This window comes from Nyctibius grandis, chromosome 3, assembly GCF_013368605.1.
Source record: "Nyctibius grandis isolate bNycGra1 chromosome 3, bNycGra1.pri, whole genome shotgun sequence".
Taxonomy (NCBI): Eukaryota; Metazoa; Chordata; class Aves; order Nyctibiiformes; family Nyctibiidae; genus Nyctibius; species Nyctibius grandis.
Window position 1 is genome coordinate 28,196,630 of NC_090660.1, and position 21,343 is coordinate 28,217,972.

Genomic DNA, 21,343 nt, shown 5'->3' on the forward strand with positions numbered 1-21,343 from the left:
GGACTCCATACAGCAGCTTTCCACTTCCGATGCTTTCCTACAAGACGGCAGGATCCATCGGTGAACAGCGCATACTGCTTCTCATCCTCTGGTAGTTCATTATATGGTGGGGCTTCTTCAGCACGTGTCACCTCCTTTTCTGGTGGCATTCCGAAGTCTTTGCCTTCTGGCCAGTCCATGATTACTTCTAAGATTCCTGGGCGATTAGGGTTTCCTATTCGAGCCCTCTGCGTAATTAATGCAATCCATTTACTCCACGTCGCATCAGTTGCATGATGGGTAGTGGGAACCTTACCCTTGAACATCCAGCCTAGTACTGGTAGTCGAGGTGCTAGGAGAAGTTGTGCTTCAGTACCAATTACCTCTGAAGCAGCTCTAACTCCTTCATATGCTGCCAGTATCTCTTTTTCAGTTGGAGTGTAATTGGCCTCGGAGCCCTTGTATCCTCGACTCCAAAATCCTAGGGGTCGACCTCGAGTCTCCCCTGGCACTTTCTGCCAGAGGCTCCAGGTAGGACCATTGTCCCCAGCTGCGGTGTAGAGCACATTTTTAACATCTTGTCCCGTACGGACTGGTCCAAGGGCTACTGCATGCACAATCTCTTGTTTAATCTGTTCAAAAGCCTGTCGTTGTTCAGGGCCCCACTGAAAATCATTCTTCTTTCTGGTCACTTGATAAAGAGGGCGTACAATCTGGCTGTAATCTGGAATATGCATTCTCCAGAAACCCACAACACCTAAGAAGGCTTGTGTTTCCTTTTTGTTAGTTGGTGCGGACATTGCTGTTATTTTGTTGATCACCTCTATCGGGATCTGGCGACGCCCATCTTGCCATTTAATCCCTAAAAACTGGATCTCCCGGGCAGGTCCCTTGACCTTGCCCCTTTTTATGGCAAAACCAGCTTTCAGAAGAATTTGGATTATTTTCTCCCCTTTGTCAAAAACTTCTACTGCTGTATCACCCCACACAATGATGTCATCAATGTATTGCAAATGTTCTGGAGCTCCACCCTTTTCTAGTGCAGTCTGGATCAGTCCATGGCAAATAGTAGGACTGTGTTTCCACCCCTGGGGCAGTCGATTCCAGGTGTACTGGATACCTCTCCAGGTAAAAGCAAACTGTGGCCTGCACTTTGGTGCCAAAGGAATAGAGAAAAAGGCATTAGCAATGTCTATGGTGGCGTACCACTTGGCTGCCTTTGACTCCAGTTCGTATTGAAGTTCTAGCATGTCTGGCACAGCAGCACTCAGCGGTGGCGTAACTTCATTTAGGCCACGATAGTCCACAGTTAATCTCCATTCTCCATCAGACTTTCGCACTGGCCATATAGGACTATTAAAGGGTGAGCGAGTCTTGGTAATCACTCCTTGATTTTCTAATTGTCTAATCAGTTTATGAATGGGGATCAGGGAGTCTCGATTGGTGCGATATTGTCGTCGGTGCACCGTGGTAGTAGCAATTGGCACCTGTTGTTCTTCAACCTTCAGCAACCCCATAACAGAAGGATCTTCTGAGAGGCCAGGCAAGGTAGACAGCTGTTTAATGTCCTCAGTCTCTACAGCTGCTATACCAAAGGCCCATCTGTACCCTTTTGGGTCCTTAAAATACCCTCTCTTGAGGTAGTCTATGCCAAGGATGCACGGAGCATCTGGGCCAGTCACAATGGGGTGCTTTTTCCATTCATTTTTAGTTAGGCTCACTTCGGCCTCCAATACAGATAACACTTGAGATCCTCCTGTTACTCCTGAAATGCTGATAGATTCTGCCCCTTTATGATCCGATGGCATTAGGGTGCACTGTGCACCAGTGTCTACCAGGGCTCGATACCTTTGTGGTTTTAATGTGCCAGGCCATCGAATCCACACAGTCCAATAAATCCGGTTGTCCCTCTCCTCCACCTGGCTGGAGGCAGGGCCCCCCTAATCAAGAAATGGATTCGTGCTGCTCACAGGGACTGGACCTTCATTTCTCCTATTCACACTTGGGAAAAAGTGATTTGAGGCCCATCTCCCCTGACTGGGGTCCTGCTCACTGGTAACTGGAGCAGCCATCCTCCTAGAAAAATTCTCTCTGGTATTTCTTTTAGCTTGCAACTCACGTACTCGTGCCTGTAGGGTACTGGTAGGTTGTCCATGCCATCTGCTCATATCCTCCCCATAACCACGCAGGGCAAACCACAGGATACCTCGTGATGTGTTCCTTTTCCTTTGAGCTGGTCCTGTAGGAGAACGTTTTGTCTTAACAGCTGCAACACGCGCCTGTGTAGGTAGAGAGTCAAGTTTATTCTCGATCATGGACAGTTTGTCTGACAGTTGTTTAAATGAGTCCTTGTTCTCCTTAGTCAGTTTTTCCACAGCCGAGATGCGTGCCTGCAGTGGGGAAGAAATACTATCTTCATACTGTCGCATACAGTTAGCCATTTCGCCCACAGTAGAATGTGCCATATCATCTTCTCCCCATACTAATATTGACAATGTATGGGTATATGTCGGTGGAGCATTCTTCACAACCTTCCGGAACATGGATCGGTTGCATTCCACTTCATCAGGATCTACAGGATCTACAATGTCCCGTGGGTGTCTATAAATGATCTCTTGCACAGCCAGTTCTCTAAGGTAGTTAATACCTTTTTCTATAGTGGTCCATTTGCTTAGGTGACTCATAACATCATCTTTATAGGGATACCTGCTCTTTACAGCTGACAAGAGTCGCCTCCAGAGACTGACAGTGTTTGACTTTCTTGCGAGCGCCTTATCAATACCACCATCTCTGGACAGGGATCCCAACTGTCTGGCTTCTCTGCCATCTAATTGCATGCTGTCTGCCCCATTATCCCAGCATCGGAGCAGCCAGGTAATAATAGGTTCACTGTCATAACGGCTGAAGTCTTTCCTTATATTTCTCAGGTCCTTCAGGGATAAGGAGTGGTAGGTTATCTCTACGTCCGAGTCCTCCTCTTGTGATAGTTCTGCTTTAGAAGGACCTTTCTTCTGTGATGGGTCTGCTTTAAAAGGACGATCAAGGGAACCCCCATCTGTGTCAGGCCCTAACTCTGCCTGAGAAGGGCCCTCACCTGGGTCATATGATGGCTCTGCCTTAGAAGGCTCCGAGTCATCATCCTTCTCTTCACGAGCTGATTTCTTTTGGTATTTCTTCCTGGTTACAGGAGCAATTGGTACAGATTCAATAGATGCTGGGGTCTGAGTAGATGCAGTGGCTGTCGTGGGAGTGCTGAGAGTCTGAGTAGCTGCAGTGGCCATCTTGGGGGGTGTAGCAGTTGTGGTACAGGCTGCCAAGGTTTCAGTGGGTTTAGTGGCTGTAGCGGCAGCACACGCTGTAGGATCTGAGGCTGTAGCGGCCATACACACTGTAGGATCTGAGGTGGCTGCATAACACTTACAACTGTCCCTGCACCGATATTTAATCTTATCCCACATCAGAAACACATTCAGGACAACCAAAAAATAAAAACATGCCACCTAGACAGCACCATCCTAATTTCGCAAAATCTAGTGGAATCAGCTTGGCAGAAAAGGAGAAGGTACTATTTCCCAAAGTAAAACTGGAAGTGTAATCATTAACAGAATCAGCTAAAGGACGCCTGGAGCGTGCAGATGAAGTCGCTGCTACTGATTCGCGATTAAAGCTGCCCATCATTGTGTCATAGAGATAAGAGATCGGAATATTAACTGCCCAGTTTATCACAGCATAAATCAGTATCAAACCCCATACCAAAACAATACATTTCGACCAGCGCCCACTGCTAAACTGCATGTAAACATTCATAAGAAGCAAGCAATAACACAGTGCCCACGGCAGGTAAGGCATCATTGCAATACTCAATTGTGAAAGAAACTCCATAAAAAGATGAGATAACACAGCATTCAAAAATGACATCACCATCTTCACTATCTGTTTTAACTTTCCAACCCCTCGTAAATCTCAAAGGAAGAAATCTGATATTCTCTCAGCTGAGCTCTCCGGGTCTCCTCCCACCAGAGCCAGGATTCAACTTATCAGAGCAACCTGTTGGAGCTTCTCTTGAGCCCCACGTTGGGCGCCAATAAATCTGTCACGGTTTAAAGCTGGGCTGGCTATTAACCAGGTGGCAGATGCTCTCTGTTAACCCTCTCCCCCCCCCCGCCAAGGGAAAGGGAAAAGGGAGAGAGACTTATGGGTTGGAAAGTTAAAACAGTTTTAATAAACTATAATAATGAAAAAGAATATAATAACAATAATAATAGAAATAACCAAATATATACAAATATGTACAAAACCAAGATCAAGAGCTTGGAAATCCTCCGCAGGCAGAATTGCTCCCCCCAGTACAGGCAGAGGGGAAAAGGCAGTAGCTCCCCCCAGCACGGGCAGAGGGCAAAATGCAAAAGCCCCACTGCCATCACACCTGCAGGCTTTTAACAGGAGATTTGGCAAAGCTGGTACCAATCAGTGGGAGACAGGAGGGCCCCTCCCTCCTGGGCCCCACCTCCAGGAGGCAGTGGGTTAGTGATAAACAGGAAAGTGAGAATGACATGTATGGGATGGAATACCTTGCCGGTCAATCCTGGGTCACCTGCCCCGTCCACTACTCCCTGCAGGTACAACCCCCTTCGGCTCTTTACTCATAAGCAGTGACCTTGGGTTCTCTAAGACTATTTGGCCTGGTTTGAGCCAAACCAGGACAATCTCCCTTATGAGGAGAGGCTGAGGGAGCTGGGTTTCTTTAGCTTAGAGGAGAAGAGGAGACTGAGGGGTGACCTCATTAATGTTTATAAATATGTAAAGGGCAAGTGTCATGAGGATGGAGCCAGGCTCTTCTCAGTGACATCCCTTGACAGGACAAGGGGCAATGGGTGCAAGCTGGAACACAGGAGGTTCCACATAAATATGAGGAAAAACTTCTTTACGGTGAGGGTGACTGAACACTGGAACAGGCTGCCCAGAGAGGTTGTGGAGTCTCCTTCTCTGGAGACATTCAAAACCCGCCTGGACGCGTTCCTGTGTGATATGATCTAGGCAATCCTGCTCCGGCAGGGGGATTGGACTAGATGATCTTTCGAGGTCCCTTCCAATCCCTAACATTCTGTGATTCTGTGATTACTGTGAGTGGCAGGAATTTGAGGAAGAGTGATATGGAAAAAGGTAATTTTAAGGTAAGAACAGGTTAACAGTAACTTTTTCTTGAGTTATGTCATCAAGATTGTACTTTGCAGTACAAAATTAAGGAATTCTATGCAAGTTCCTTTCCCGTTCCTTGCTCTTCAGGGAATAAAGAAACATTAGACCTATCTAGGGCATGGCCTATTAACAGCTTGTTTGATTTGAGCACATTATCCCTGTAAAGCAAACATCTGAGCAGCATGGTACATAAAAAGGCAATCCACCTCCCCGTTCCTTTCAACGGTCAGTTCTTTTCGTGACCTCACCATACTTGCAATCCCAAGTCTTCTGTATCAGATACCCATTATCTCCCTCCCATTCTTCTGCCTAGGCTCGTCCTTCTCATGCTCTGCTTTAAAACAATAAAACCTTCCTTTTGGCCTTGAAATCAGTAGTTGCTTCAGGGAAACAGTACATTTTCTGCCAAATGGCCTGTGAAAATTCAGGCTCCCTTGCATCTGTTAATCTGCCTGTGCACATCAGGAAAACTCTTAGTTCTGTTTCAGTATTGCTGTAAGACCTCAACCACAAGAGAGACAGCAGCTAGTGCAGTAGGTAGGTAGTGTGGCTATTTCCAGTATTTCTATAAACAAAATGACTTACCCTGAATTCTGTCAGGCATCTTCTCCCTCAATTTTTCTCTTCCATCCTTCATCATCTTAGACATGCTTCTGCCTGCCCCTAGGCCAAGTATTGCAGCCTTCTCGAAGACCACATCTCACATCAGTGCCTAACTTGAATATATTTGAGCAGAAACAAGATAAGGACAGCAAAGCTTATTCTCCAGAGCTCTACCTCAACTAACACACACTCAACAATTCACACAGAACTCCTGCTTCACTGGTTAGAAATTGCTCAACGGGTCCCCAGCATGAGCAACTGTTTTGCTCACTTCTCCCTCCCTTCCCCTGCAATATCAACAGCACAACAGAAATACGAATCTTGACTTGGATCCTGGAATTATTCTTAATTTTTTTTTTCAAAAGGAATGGATGCTTGGATAAGAAAGGTGTCACTTAAATAGATTTAACTCATTCTTGGTTTTAATGTGGATAGTAATACTGACCTTATGCTGTGTGCTGTTCAAAAGCTAAGAGAACCCATCTCCAACAAGAGGACACAGAAACCAATGAATGTTGAAGTTTTAAATATAACTCTAACATTCCAGATGTTTGTTACCTTTGACGTACAACTCCACTATGGAGATATGGGGTTGTTTTGTCTCTGATAATTAGCTGTCTTCCCAGGCACCTTTCCATAAGGAATCCATTTCATTGCATTAAAAGATTTAGCTTACTATGGCAACAATTATTTCACATATTCAGCCAAATTCTATTCCACAAAACAGGAGACATGTGGCTTTTACACAGCAGCATAATTCTTTCCTATCCTGAGAAGAGGCAACCCTTCATGTCCACTTGGGTCTTTCCTCAGAGGTTACATGACAGCTCAGTTCAGAAAGCATCTTATTAAAGCAGCAATTTTACCATTTGCATGCTTAATACAGTCCACATAGCTGGAAAAAAAGAAGTGTAGTAACTTAGGTCACTTATCAATATGTATTTCCAGTTATGTCCTTCCGTGTCATCTACTCTTCCACGGGAGTTTTGTACATGAAATCTACCCTACTATGCTGTGGAAAGCTTCCCTCGCCTGAACACACTTTGTCTTTTAGATCTAATTATATATAAGCTTATGAAAGGATAACTTAGCATTTGTTTCCTTTTTCCTCCTTGACATTTGACAAATTTTACATCTTGCTTCATTTAGTTTTTACTAGCATGGCAGAACTAACATGATGCTCAAGTGACACAAGTCAAACCCTAAGAAATCTAACAGTAGAGTGTACTCAGGCTTGTTTGTCCAAAAAAAAAAAGTTTCCAAGTACTTAATTCGTGTTTGAAGAGATGCCTTCCTCAACATGTCTATGTAATAAAGCAGCTTACACATACACCTTGCTTAATATTATATAGTGAATTAATGCATTTCTATTCACAAAATAACTCCATTGTAACATAATAATCCAGTGCAGTCTGGTAAAACCAATGTCATCTACTGTCATCCACTAAGGCATTTAATGAAAACTTTACATAAATGCTAAATAATGACTCAATTGAGCTACGACCAGGCTTTATTGAAGCTGCCACAAAAACCACTCAAAAACTAGGTAATGCAGCATTAATGCTGCCTGTGCAATCCTTATTTGTCAGCAGTAGCACACATGCTGTAACACTCAAACTATGCAGTGCTTTTCCATAGGACCCCCTACTTATCTCTGTACACATAATGGACCTCCTGTGGAGATGAACACTGATGCCTAGCGATTGAGCTTATTGTCTGTTGGACCTCTGTCTTATTTATTGGGGAAAAGGAACAAAAGAAGGGATCACACAAGTGAGGACAACAATTAAGATGGTAAAAAGCCACTCTGGAAAAAGATGGCTATCCCTCCGCTAACACTCACTCTCCTGTGGCTAGGCAAGTCTCATTAAACTAGGAGAACCCAAACCAGCCAGTTTTGTATGCCACCTCTGAAGCTTTGCAGCCAGAACACAAAGGATTAGCAAAGGAGGCAAGTGGGAGTGACATTCCTACCCCAAGTACTGAAAACACTCCACAAAGAAATAAATTAAAGCCTAGTATACTATGTTGGCTGCTCAAGACCACAAAAAACCTTCCTCCTATTGTCTGCTGTATCAACACATACAAAAGCTGCAGCATATGTACAGAAGGGAACCCAGCTCAGGCAGCCCAGACAACAAAGGCTGCCCATTAAGTGCTCTGCCTCAGTACTAAGGTATATCCATCCTTACCTTCCCACACTCAAATGCAGGGCTCTGCCACTTCCTTTTCACTGCCTAGAGGCCATCTACAAAATTATGGAGAGCAGCACTTCTTGCTCTTTGAACTCACTCTTGTTGCCTCAGTGGACATGAACTGCAAGTCACGTCCTGCTCAGATTCTACGTCATGAACTTGCCTACAAGCAGAGACATCACAGATTCAGTAGCTGCCCAGCTAACCAATCGGTCTTTCAAAAGGTTTTTTACAGCTTTAACTTTCTAATAATGGGTTAACACAGCGGGGACAGCAACATGGACAAATCCACTTCAAAAGCATATTCCAGAAAAAATAATATTTTAAGAATAGTAGTTCTCCTGCATCGCTATATAACAATATATTCCATAAATACGAAGCTTAAAGTGGTATAATGGTATATACCCACAACTGTAGGCAGTCAGGTCACTTCGCTACAAACTGTTTATTGCTTTAACAGAAATTGCTGCTTGGAACAAATACTATTTTAGTAATCAAAGACACCAAATTTGTTCAACACAACCTTGCAAAAACATTCTCAGGCTCCTCTGGAAAACCAAACAAAATCAAAAAGCAAACAAGAGCACTACTATTTATACATCTGCCAAGCAAACATTCTACAGCAGACAATATAGTAAGAAAAGGGAAGGTATTAAATATAAAAACTAACTCTCACTTCTTGGGGGGTGGAGGAGAAGATGGTTAGTGCTTGAACTTAATCTAATCAATGCTACCATTTTTACCCATAATTTCCTATTACATTACTATATTTGTACATACATATATTTTAATAGTAACATTTGTTTTTCTAACAAAGCCTTAACTATATGTATTTCACCTCTCCAATGCAAAGCTTAGAATCAGGTATAGCATCATGGAAGAACTGCTCTTCACTGGTAGCCAGCAAACGCTAAACCACAGCGATTCACTTGCACTGGCCCCACTTCATCGGGCTGGAAAAGGCAGTATTTTGTGGGTTGCTCCCAGTTCCCCCAAAAAAAGTATAGTGTTGCTCCAAGAAGAAAGAAAGAAAATTTGCTTATCTTGATTTTCATGGCACTACCGTCATCATCTAAGGACAGTAATCTAGAACACTCTCGCATATGAAGAATTTTTCCAATATTCTCTTACATTACACAAATTTTAAACACTCCGACAAGCTTATTTTTTCTCTACCACAAAGGAAAGCTGATAGCTTCCAAACTGGGGTTTGTGGCAGGGCAGAAGGCAAATCTTTTTGGACAACTGAACATCAATTCTTTAATGTTCAGATTATCACCACTTTTTACATACGGGTCAGACAGAGGCAAATTTACTGCTTCTTGAAGAAGCTGAGGGAAAAAAAATATTCCTCTTCTTTTAACGTCACAGATACTGGTTCTAACAGCTACTGGCTTAAAACTTCTGTTCAATAGCATCAGGAGACACCATTTCCACAGAGAAGCTCGTCAAAACAAACAAACAAACCCAAACCACAATCAGCTTTTCCAGGGAGTTAAACTGTGCTATAACAATAACCATCAAGATATCGTCAGACTTCTCAGTGCTGCCTATTTAAGGCACTGGAAAGCCACCTCACAAGGCTTGCTTGACACAAGTCTTCACCTGAAGCTGTCCACCATAAAGTTTAATGCAAAAAAAAAAAAAAAAAAAAAAAAGGAAAGGGGTTACACTACTCAGTTATGTAAGTCACGAAGGTTCAAATTTAGATTTAAATTTAGTTCTTCAATACCCACCCAGAGTTCAACTTAGTAAACTAATCTATTTTTAGTTTTTGACTCTTTTGGACATTTCCTTCCTTCATCTGTGTAAATGCGTCACAGCTTCCCAAATGTTTCCCTTTGGCCAGGGAAGGATGCATCTGATTCCAAGCTTAAAAAAAAAAAGTTAACACACACACACACCAAGTGGTTATTGTTGGCTGAGTTGTACCCTTGTTCCGAGTTAAGAATAGGCAAATTTGACTCCAGTCTTTGCATTGTACTACAGAAGATATTACTCTTTCTGCACTGACAGGTAACAGCACGTCATGGCTATCCTCTGCAAGGATCACCACTAGACAAAACATATTTTATCACTTTCTTATAAGCAAGCTTGACTTGGCTCTGCTGCCTTGGTAATTCAATAGACAAACAGTAGAATTTTCCCATAATGGGAACAGAAATGAGGTTCAGGTCTGTAACTTTCTGCTCAGCCACTGAGGCAAGAAATTCAGTCAAGTGAGTGTCCTTATTTTCCTCCCAAAGACAGCCTTCTGCTACATTTCGAGAAGCTGGTCTCTCAGTTTTTATTTATTTAATATAAAGCATTAACAAGCCAATCAACAAGTTACTAGATAAGCCATTACAGTTGACCTCATCTTTCCATCTGAAAAGGTGCCACTGTCCTAATAAATTTTAGTTTGGCTTGCCTTTGTTGTCCTTACAGAAGCCTGGCTCACATAATGCCCTGTCAGTTAAGCAAGGCACAGCACTGATTTCCTCTTTGAAATTTGCAAGCCATGACAAGTTCAAGTCTAACAACTATCCTTAACTGCTGAAAACAACTACTTGAGGCACACAGGGTGTGACTTCAAGGGGCACAAAGCAAGAGCCTACGCTACTGCTGTAACTGTCACATTTCCATTCTTTTAGGACCAAGTTGGTGTGCCATACACAACCAAAACGGACTTGCTAACTAACATCAATAAAGCAAATAAATAAATGAAGACAGGGATAAAAGATTAGAGAGTAGAGCTTTATTTTTTAAAAATCAAAAATCATGGCCAGTTTCTTCAGCATAGAAATCATATCCTATTTTATTTCCCTATAGCAACAGACAGAAGGAGGCCTCTAAAGATGGCGTTTGACATCTTCTTAAGTCTGATCTTCATCGCACTATGTACTATCAGCTTTTGAGTAAAATAGGACAATCCAGTCAACTTAAATTTCAATTCACCTTGATTTGCTGACAGCTTTCTACTTTTTTTCTGTGCCTTCAGCTGCAGATATCTATCCCTCTAATTCCAGAAGAATTACGAAAGGCCAAGACATTTCAACCTTAGCCTAAATTTTTTAGAAGAAGGTGGAGCATTTTTATGATCTCAGAAAATGATATAATCTTTGTACTCAACACTGCATAACCCAACATGTCCAAAAGTCAGTGGCATGATAAACACTTGTAAAGTGAAGGACTTACTACCTTAATGCTGGTAAAAAAGTATATCCAATAGTGTACAGCCAAGTATACACAATGGGTACAACAAAGTCCATTGGGTACCATAAAAGGTTAGCCAAGTAATATTTAGTATTTAAACACTCCATTTATTCTAACTCACTTCTTGGGATGTTCTTGATGTATTCTCCTGCTGTTCTTGATGTATCCTCTATTTATTATGTGGGTCAAGTTTTAAGAAATGTCACCTCATTTCATCCTAACATTTAACATCTGCTTGGGCTCTGAAAACAAGAAGTCTCCAAGACTTCAACGGTCAAAACTTTTCTTTTTTCAAGAAATCTCAGCAATAACATTTCTCATTATTTGATGGCCTCAAAGTTATTTACCAGCTACGTGACCATCACAAAGCTTAGTGAAAAGCCTTTGTCCAAATGCCTTGACAAAGTATCTCATAAGGCTGCAGGTTTCACTGATGCACAAAAATACAGGAACTCAGTATCAAATCTAAAGGTTTGGATTTTAATTCACTGTTTTATGCAAGAAGTGAGGTACATACTACATAAAAACAAGCAGGTATTTAACATGTCCTTGTGAGCCCTACTGACTGCTGTGTGTTTCCCTGTTCATTTTTAGCACTTAAGAAATATCACTTCACTATGACCCCAGACTCTCAGCCTCTAATTATTGAACAGTTATGTATGAAGCTAACCGCAAAAATCACTACTGGTTGTTTACATAGTCTGCAGACACCTCACAAATAACTACTACTGCTTCTACATGTACTAAGACTACAGGCAAACATGAGTAATTAAGCTCTGGGTAGTTTCACGGATGACTAGAACGCATCGGGATTACTGATAATACTCCCGTTTGGCATCTGCCTCCCAGAATACTTTCTCCAACTTTTTGTTAAACAGATTCATCATGCAAACTCAGTTTTCTAAGCTACACGGTATATTTAGTTTGACAGTGTATACATGCACACATATATCCCCACGCACATTGGTAAAACAAACCTTCCTGAACCTCAGCCTCATGTTGTGACTCTGTTACACAAGCTGATAACATTAACCTGACTCTTACACAGATTTGTAGGAATTATCTAAGCACCCTGTCAAAATACTATACTATAAAATGTACCAGACAAAGCAAACTACTGGTATATTTTGAGTGCTGGAAGCCTACACTTTTCTTCCTATCATTTACATCTTGCTTCTTTACCATCTTAAGCCCTGAGAGACAAAAAATTTCTAAAGGAATTTTCTTATCTCCCTGCAAAGGTCCTTTTTTCCTCTTAAGAAAACAAACAAACAAAAACCGCCTCAAAAAAAAACAACAAAACAATTCCAAAACAGTAATACTGATTTCAGTTCTTCAGAAAGGTCCGGGTTACAAAACAGTACATTCAAAGTACCAGCAAGATGCACAGTTGAGCACTGCTCGGTAGGAAAACCTGTCAGATACTTGCAGTGCTTTTAATTAACCAGTGCCACTTATGCACAGTGACACAGGAGATGAAAAAAATGACTATATGATTTGAGAAGACTCCACTCAACAATCTTGGAAAACAATCCTATTTTTAAAAAAAAATGCCTGAAGACATGCTATCTCCTCCTCCTCTGTTAAACCACAAGAGGCTGGGATCCACAGTTCCAGTTTCAGACAAGTTAGAGCATCTATTTGGCAGAGAAGCTACTGGAAAGGGATTTGTATCTTTAAAGCAGAGTCTACAAGCTCTTGTCACTCCGACTGTTTGGTGAAACTTTGTGGACACAACTCATTTATGACCCTCCTCTTCGTGTATCAATATAACAACCTACTCTAGAGGCTGAAAACTGGATGCTCTAATGTACTGTAGTGTCTACTGCTATAAGCACTTGAGTTGTTCCTTGTCATTTCAATTCCTCCTCCTCACTACTGGGTAAGTGATCTGTTTTCTCAAAACAGCAGTATCCTTCCTGAAGGAATATGACTCAGCTTTGCAGATCATGAGTATTACTTCACCAGTAGTCTACTTTTTGATTTTGCTGCACCAAGAAAAATATTACATTAAACAAAGATCCTACTCCAAATCAAGCGAATTTCTTTATGTGAACAACCAAGCAGATGTAACCATTTTAGTCACTAGATTTAAAATAGCCTATGACGTTCAATATTTTTTTATTTTACACAGTAGCCTCTTTTTTTTTTTTTTTTTTAAAATTAGACTTGGTTCTTACCAACATCAAGCCAAAAAATTAGTTTCCTTTGTTCTTATTAAAATCGTCACCCACTTTCAGAAGAGTATCTCTAAACCACCAGTGCATTTCCAAAGTTTTAATGTGTCTTTCCTATTTTAACACTTCTGCTGACCACAGCTATTTCAGTGATCTCACCTCCTTCTTCAAGCTGCAGACCAAAATCACAGTGCAGTTTCACCCTATTAATAAATTCACATAATAGTCTGCATCTAAACAGGCCCATTTGCTAACACTAGATTTTTTTTAATTTTTAATTGAAATAAAAGTAGAACAACATTAATATTTTCTCTTTATATTGGGGTAGGGAAAGTCTTTCCAGTCTCTGTTCAGACTTCACTTACCTGGATGGTCATTTTACATTGAAAAGCTTTTGGAATCCAGGTGATATTTCAGGTTGACATTTCATACTTTTTTCTGCTACGTTGTTTTGGGATACATTTAACTGGAGAGAAACCACTTCTTTAAGAAACATTTACCACCCACCTTGTCTACCCAGTGATAAAGCTCTGCAATTACTGAAAGCCTCAGCTGCATCAAATCTCTTCCTAGTTCTGTCACCTCCCTTCTGAGCACATCAGCACTTCATGCCAGCTCAAACGCACTCCTCCCAAGAATGGGCCTGGCTTTTCTCTAACTCCCATTTACCTTCTGCTCCAAAGCTCCAAATGTGCATTTAGTTTATCAGCTGTCAGCTATCACAAATGTTACAAGTAATTCTCTGTCCCCTCTTAGAAATACTCATGATTTCTGCCTCCGACTCTTTCAAACACACCCCAACCTCTAACTTTTTCTACCCTTTGCTATCCCCAGAGTTCGGCCGTTCCACACTAAGCCAAGTTGCACAACAGCTCACGCATTTCACACTGAAGTGCTCTGTGCTCATCTTCATTGCTCCAGGAAACGTCAAGTCAACAACACTACTCCCAGAGTAACTTCTCCATTGTAACTTCACTGTTTCTGTAGTTATTCATGTTCTGGATACTGCACATCAGCAGCTATCAAGTTGTGTCACTTCTCTACGTTTTTTTTTTCAATACATAATTTCCCCCACCTTTAACCATCTTATTAAAATGGATGCTGCTGGAACTGGATTCAAAACTCCACAAGAGGACCCACTTCTTTTTCAGCCCAGCTCAACCAGTACTAATGACAGCAACACTGCTGCAGCCTCTCACTGACTAAAGCAACTCAAAGAGGACAAAGTAACAGATTCTTGAAAAGCGGACACAACATCTTGAGTTTTTTGATGTGTTTATTTTTTTAAAGTACAAATGCTGTTGTCACTCTAAGCTGCATGAAAGAATGGCCAACTTGTTTCATATTTTACATTCTCCCCATGCTCACCACTTCTTACAACCCCCAAACACACCTCAGCTCCTGACAGCCACAGGGCCAAGAATCAACACTTGCAGAGGACAGCATGGAGATACCATGTGGGGTACCACCAACGCTGCCTGCCAACACTTCACTTCTGGCTTCACTGTTGGATTATTTTTGTTAGACATTCGTCACTACTCTGTAGCTACTCCAACTGCCACGCCAAGTAAGCCGCACAACCACAGCTCTGACTACCTTCTCTGTAAGTTAGCTACTACATATTGGCAGGAGATGGATGAACCTTCTTAGAATGGCACTATCTTAACTTTATACCTCGTATGTTCTGCTCCAGGGACTTAAGCTGAAAATTGGGCTCATTTTTCACATTTGATGCCTAATATGAAAGCTATTTTGTCTATGATCTAAAAGCTAGCATGTTTTTTACTAGTAGTATTCATGAAAAAGTTTGCAGCCTTTTAATAGTATGCTTGCTTTTTCTTTTCCATGTAATCTTTCCCCTCCCTCTCTCTTTTCTTCCCTTCTTCCTAGGAGACTTTCTCTGCTACTCTAGCATTTTTAATGCTATCTACTACAGGCAGTCAACTTTCCCAGCCACTACCAGACAGGACACTAACATAAAGCAAACAAGGCAACAGGATATAAATCAATAAGATCAGGAAGAAGCAAAACGTAGGTGCTCCCTGTAAACTTGAAATACCAAATTTCTGAATAAATATTTTTGTTTTTATCTTTACAGTATTAAGTGATATTCATGAAAACTAACCAAATCACACCATCATTATTTAAGAGAAAAAAAAAAAATAACAATTGTATTTTCATGATACTTCCTATATGGTCTCAGCTACTCAAGCAATTATCAGCCTAGGCTGCTACAGGCAGACTTGGTTGAATCCAGATTGATCTAAGTCTCAAGTCACTAGTACTTGCAGAAGTCTTCAACTACATGTCCACAATGACAACAGACTTCAGCATCCCATTTTCCTAAAACACTCACATGGACATTTTGGTGCCTACATATATCTCAAAACAAAGTTTTAAATTCTCTTATCATTAAGCTTATATTAAGAAGGACACACACAAGCAGGAAAGAGTAAGTGTACGATGTTAGAACCAGGTGCTATTCAAAGCTATTCTGGCTACCAGCCTGTTCTCTGACTTCACCTCAGGAGAGGTGACACCCTTCTTCTCCAACTCAATTCCACCTTACAGACTTAACCCTCCGCCTGAGAAAGGACTGCTGCCACCCGCATAAATTCATTTTTAGATGGAAAATCCTCCACCTTTTTGTTTTCCCAGACCAAGTGATGAAGTACGATTAACAGCTATATTCGGATTTGTCCTAGCAAAGCTTGAGTAGTTATCCACCCTAGGAACGAGACTTCCAGGGCCTCTTGTTTTCCTTTTTTTTTTTTTTTTTTTTTTTTTTTTGCCATTTCTGTCTCTCCAAAAGGTCCCTGCCCCATGCTCAGTATGTAAATTTTACTCCTTCTGGAAACGTGGCAAGTGTTCTAATAAACAGGTGGTGACAACACAAATCTCCTCAATGGCTTTGAAAACTGTATCGTTTGTCCATATATGAATGAAGCTATTGCACAGTTTGCAGAAGCCACTCATGCTGAATGTATCTTACAGAAAATAACTACATCCACTTTCATCACAAAACTGTGAAGAGTTATCAGTTGATAACTTGTTTGTTTTGGTTTGGTTTGGTTTTTTTCCACTGAGACTTACCAGAGTCATTCACAAGGGCATTTGCTACACTGTCTAGCCAGGAGTTGACTGAAGTGCTTACAAGCCTTTTTCTCTGCATCCTTTGGTATTCACAGATTTCTCCATCATCCCAGAGAAGTTCAATTACAAAATGTATGATCAATATCTCTCTTACTTAGATGGAAAAAGTTTTGCTCTTTATGCTCAAAACCAAAATTCATTACCTTCAACTAAAATTCTTTGGTTTGGAGGACACTGTTATAATAGCATGATTCAAACCTAACAGCCCTCATTTTTTCATCCTAAAGATGTCAGTCGACAGTCCCCTTCCCAAAGTACTGAGGACTCAAAGCTGCGAAGGTGAAGATTTAAGCAACAACAACAACAACAAAAGAACAACAACCAAACAAAACCTGTGTATGGTTACTGCCCTGTAAGCCATGGCTTGATGGCAGTCCCTCAAATTCAACTTCGCTCATGTTAGCCATTTTCAGCCCTTCAGAATACATACAATTTTAAGTTGAAACGTAGAATATATTTTTTAAAGTTTTGTCTTAATATCTTTTCATAGAGAATAGATCTTGTATACTTAACACATGTATTAACACCCCTTTACCCAGCCACTTGCACTCTGCACCACTGGGTTTTCATTCAGTAAGAGTCCGTTTTTCCATAATTCTAAGAGATTTTATTAGACTTTTCAAGTCACACCAGTGCACATTTTAATAAGAAAAAAAAGGGATGCTCGTCTATACATCTTCAGCTCAAAACATATCCCTTCTGTCAGCTTACAGAGTCATCTCTAATCTCCAATTTACATATAGGACCAAAAGGCGCTTCCTACTACCACTGTGTTTTCTCCGTCAAAATGTAATCACTTTGCTTGGCACTCAACTCTGCATCTTAGCAGTTTTACTTCTAATCCTGCCACAAAGAAGGTGACAGATCTAACAAGGTGCTCTTGTCTTTTCAACTTCAAATAATGAGATTTAGATACCAAATAGATAACGGAAAGTAAGCTGCCTCAATTTCTTCCAATTCTGATCAAGGGATTCCTCATTTAAATTCCAGACACACAATTTTTATGTTTTCATACTACTAACCTCACTTCTATTTCAGCTGCTTTCTTCACATTTCAGTTGCAACTTATTTCCACAACTCAGAGTGAGTTTACATTTACACAACCAAAGTGAAAACTGGCAATGTACACGTTTCAAGCAATGTGAACCTAGCTGCTGTTCAATACCCTAATAAAACATCTTTCAAATAATGAAATTCCACTCTTTAGCCTACTTTGATTCTACTTCAAGCTTAGTCTTACAAAAGGGGACAGGAGGAAAGCCAACAACCCCACTGGCAGCTCAACTGACCAACTGAACGGAGCTAAGATTAGAACTGATTGTTCAGGCAGGTTTTTTGTTGTTGTTTTTTTTTTCCTCCTGGAAAACATTGTAACATTTTTACTCATTTTCTCTTTTAAGTAACAGCTACAGCTTTGCTGACATTCTCTGCAAGTGACAGGAAAAAGGAAGCATTTGTCATTGTAAATATTGTAAAGAGAAAAATATTTTGTCTGCTCCCACATACACTAAACAAAGTTTTTTTGCTTGTTCATTGATCACTGCATCCATTGTGTTTCACCGAAAAACAACTGTGACTCCTGTTTAAACAAAGGGAAGCACCGGAGATCTCTTAATAGACCCTTTCTGTATAAAAGAGTGGATCATGTACAGAGGCGGAGTTTAAAGAGCTCTTCCCAATACTGAACACCCACAAGAGATGCCAGAACATTTTCCAGCGTATGTCACAGCCCAGGCTGAACCAGATAATCTCCACATGTAAATACGGAAATGAGAATGCCAGCTGTTAAATACGCTCTAAGCGTTTTTTGATAAGCATTTGACATGTCCTTCTACTGCTTTAAGATTTTCAGTTGCTGTAAGACTAAACTCAGTGTAACTTCCCTGTTATCAGAACTGAGCAGTATCAGAAGTCATCACTGCACCACTTACAAGCTTATCAAGTCTGTGTCATCCCTCTGCCCACACACAAATGTGGAAGTTGACTATTAATACAGCTGGCAGGGTCTTCCAAAACTGAAAGATTACTACACATATACCCGTTTGTAACTACACCAGGCAGACTGTAAGTCTACCGTTGTAATCTGTCATTTTGCTTTCAACAGGATTTTTTTCCCCCCAAGAACGACAAAGCTCTGTCCTTCTTCCACGACAAAACCCACCAAGGCCAGCATCTTGACTCAACAAGGAGTTTCGCACTCATAGCTGTCATGTGAAACAGGTTTCCGAGTGTGCATCAGGACTTTCAGAGGGGACGTAGTCCCCTGTTCAGGCCGTCTGTCCAAGCAAATGCAGCTCTGAACCTGTTTCAGGGATGCCTGCTGCAAATCACACCTCCTCCTTCACCCGCATTAAATCAAACACATTCAACAGCAAGCCCCGACCACAAGCAGCACTGATTACATCGTTCCCCACTTCCCCCACGGACCTCCCTTAAAAACCCAAGTAACACAGCCTTTATTATTATTATTACTACTACTGCCATCATTATGATTTTTCAGACACGAAATCGGCAATCCCCCTCATCTTTTCACCAGTGAGTCTGCATTTTCCTTGCTCGCTGCTCCTTTTTAGGCATCCAAACGGAGCAAGTGCCCAGCCCTGCACTGCCGCCCCGCCCGGGAGCGATGGCCGGGGGTGCCCGGGGGGGGCGCGGAGCCACCGGCGGAGCGGAGGGAGGGGAGGAGCCGCCGCCGCTCAGGGGAGGACAGACAGCAACGGAGGGAGGCTCAGCCGCTGCCGCCGCCGCCCAGGCTGCCCGCAGGGCTCCGTCCCCGCCGCCGGCGGTTCGTGCGGCCCGGGCAGCCCTCCCCTGCCCGCCGCCGCTCCCCGGGGAACAACGTCTCGGTGGCGGGGGCAGCCGCCCTCCCCTCCCGGTTCCGTGCGGAGAGTAAACACCGAAGAAGAAGGCAGCCTCCATTTTTTTTATCCCGGCAGCCCGTCAACAGGCTCCCCCCCTTCCCCTCCCGAGCCTCCGCACCGAGCCTGGCTTCGCAGCCCGGCAGCGCCCGGCAGCCACTGCCGCCGGGCCCCCGCTGCTGCCCCGCCTCAGCCGAGGCAGGGACGCCCCTTAACGTGGGCTTCGCTTTTTGTCTTTTTCTTCCCCTTTCCGCTACAAACACCCGCTATGAATGCTACCCTCTCCCACTCCTGCCCTCGGCCGCCACCCAGCACCACGGCACCGACGGAGCGCGACCGGAGGCGCGTTGCCTTTTATAGCGGTGTCATCCCTGCCTGCCAGCCCGCCCGCCTCCCCGGGGGCCCCGGCCAGCGCAGCCCGCTCCCCACAGCCCTGCGGCGCACCGCTCCCCTGCCCCGGCTCACCCTCCCCGCCCCTCCGACACCGAGGGCTCGTCCGCCCGCGTCCCGCCGCGCAGCCCCCGGCGAGACATTTTCGGCGAGGCGCGGGGGACCCGGTCCACCCGGCGCCAGGTGGTGCCGCCCGGGCCTGGTAACACGTCGACACCGGGCCGGCATGGGAGGGAGAGTCGCACCTGTCACCGGCGACACCGCCTCGGGGCAGCACCCAGCCCCCGCACCCGCCCCGGCCGGGCCGCCCGCCGCACCCGTTTTCACGCCTCGCTTCTGACGGCAAGGGTGGCGTCCTGCCCGCAGCAGCGCCCGCAAGTTGCCGGGCCCGAGAAGCAGCCTCGCTGCCCTCCGGCACCGGACGAGGGGGCTCGGCTTTCTTCCCTGCTGCCTCCCGGCCAGGCCACCCCTGCACGGGCCGGGCCCCGCACCGCCGCCTCCCCGAGGAAGCGCAGCGGCGCCCCGAAAGGACGAGCACTGCCGGGGCGGCCCCGCCGGCGAGAGGAGGGCGAGCCTTCCCCGGGGCCACCTGACAAAGCTGGCTGCCCTCGCCCCCTCTCCCCGCGGGCGGCTCGGGGAGGAAGAGCTCCTCTCTCTCCACCTTTCGCCGCCACCTTCAGCCGCGGCCTCGCCGCTACGCCCTTCCTCCCTCCCTTCCCTCCCCGCCGGGACGGAGTCGCACTCACCGGATCGGAAGAACGCCGCGATGTCCGCCGAGTCCTTGGCCGCCTCCTCGGCCCCTTCTCCGGCGCCGCTGCCGGCCGTGGTGGCGGCGGCGGCGGCGGAGGTGGCGGTAGCGGCGCTGCTCATGGCTGCGGCGTGCGGCGGCTCCTCCGGGCGAGACCCACCGCCAACCCCACCGCCCCCTCCGCGGGTCCCGGCTTCACCTCCGGGCGGGAGCGGCCGTTAGCGCGGCAGCCGGAGCGGGCGAGCGATGCGGGGCGGCGGCGGGCAGCCACAGCGAGCACAGGGACATGAAGGTATGTGCGGAATGGCAGCTCCAGGAGCGCCCACCCCCCGCAGCCACCTAGGAGGCGGCGTGTGCATGCAGGGAGTCAGGGCGGGCGGGCGGGCGGCAGCCGGAGCGCAGACAATCGCGGGAGGAGGAGAAGGCGGAGGGCGACGACGACGACGGCATGGGGAGGGTCAGCAGTCCGCGCAGCCAGCAGCCGGTGGGCGGAGAAGGAAGGAGCGTTTCCAGGCTTTTTTGTGTTTCTTTTTTTTTTTTTTTTTTTTGAGGGAGCGAGGAGCGAGCGGGAGGAGCAGCAGCTGCGCTACCCGCCGTGCTGCCGGTGGCCGCAGCTACCGCCGTCCTCCATCTTGACTGGGAGGAGGAGGAGGGTGGGAAGGGGGAGTCGGGAAAGGAAGCGAGTCTCCGCCCGAGGAACAAGGGCGGCGGGGCGGGGGGGGGAGCTCGGTAGTCTCCGGCTGCGTCCGGCACCGGTCGGGATGGGCGGCGCGGCGCGGCGCAGGACGTCATCGCTGCCGCCGGGGCCGCTCCCCATTGGCTGGGGTGCGGCGGCCGGGGGAGCCC

The 21,343-nt window shown here is 44.7% G+C and overlaps 1 protein-coding gene across 1 annotated transcript in view; it reads right to left on the reverse strand.

Moving 5' to 3' along the window:
- Positions 1-21,129, reverse strand: part of TRIO (trio Rho guanine nucleotide exchange factor) — a 272,182-nt gene extending 251,053 nt beyond the window's left edge. The window contains exon 1 of the mRNA XM_068396806.1: positions 20,496-21,129. Within this exon, the coding sequence (XP_068252907.1) occupies positions 20,496-20,619 (124 nt within the window). The 5' untranslated portion in view covers positions 20,620-21,129. The remainder of the gene's footprint in view (positions 1-20,495) is intronic.
- Between the last annotated feature and the right edge of the window lie 214 nt (positions 21,130-21,343).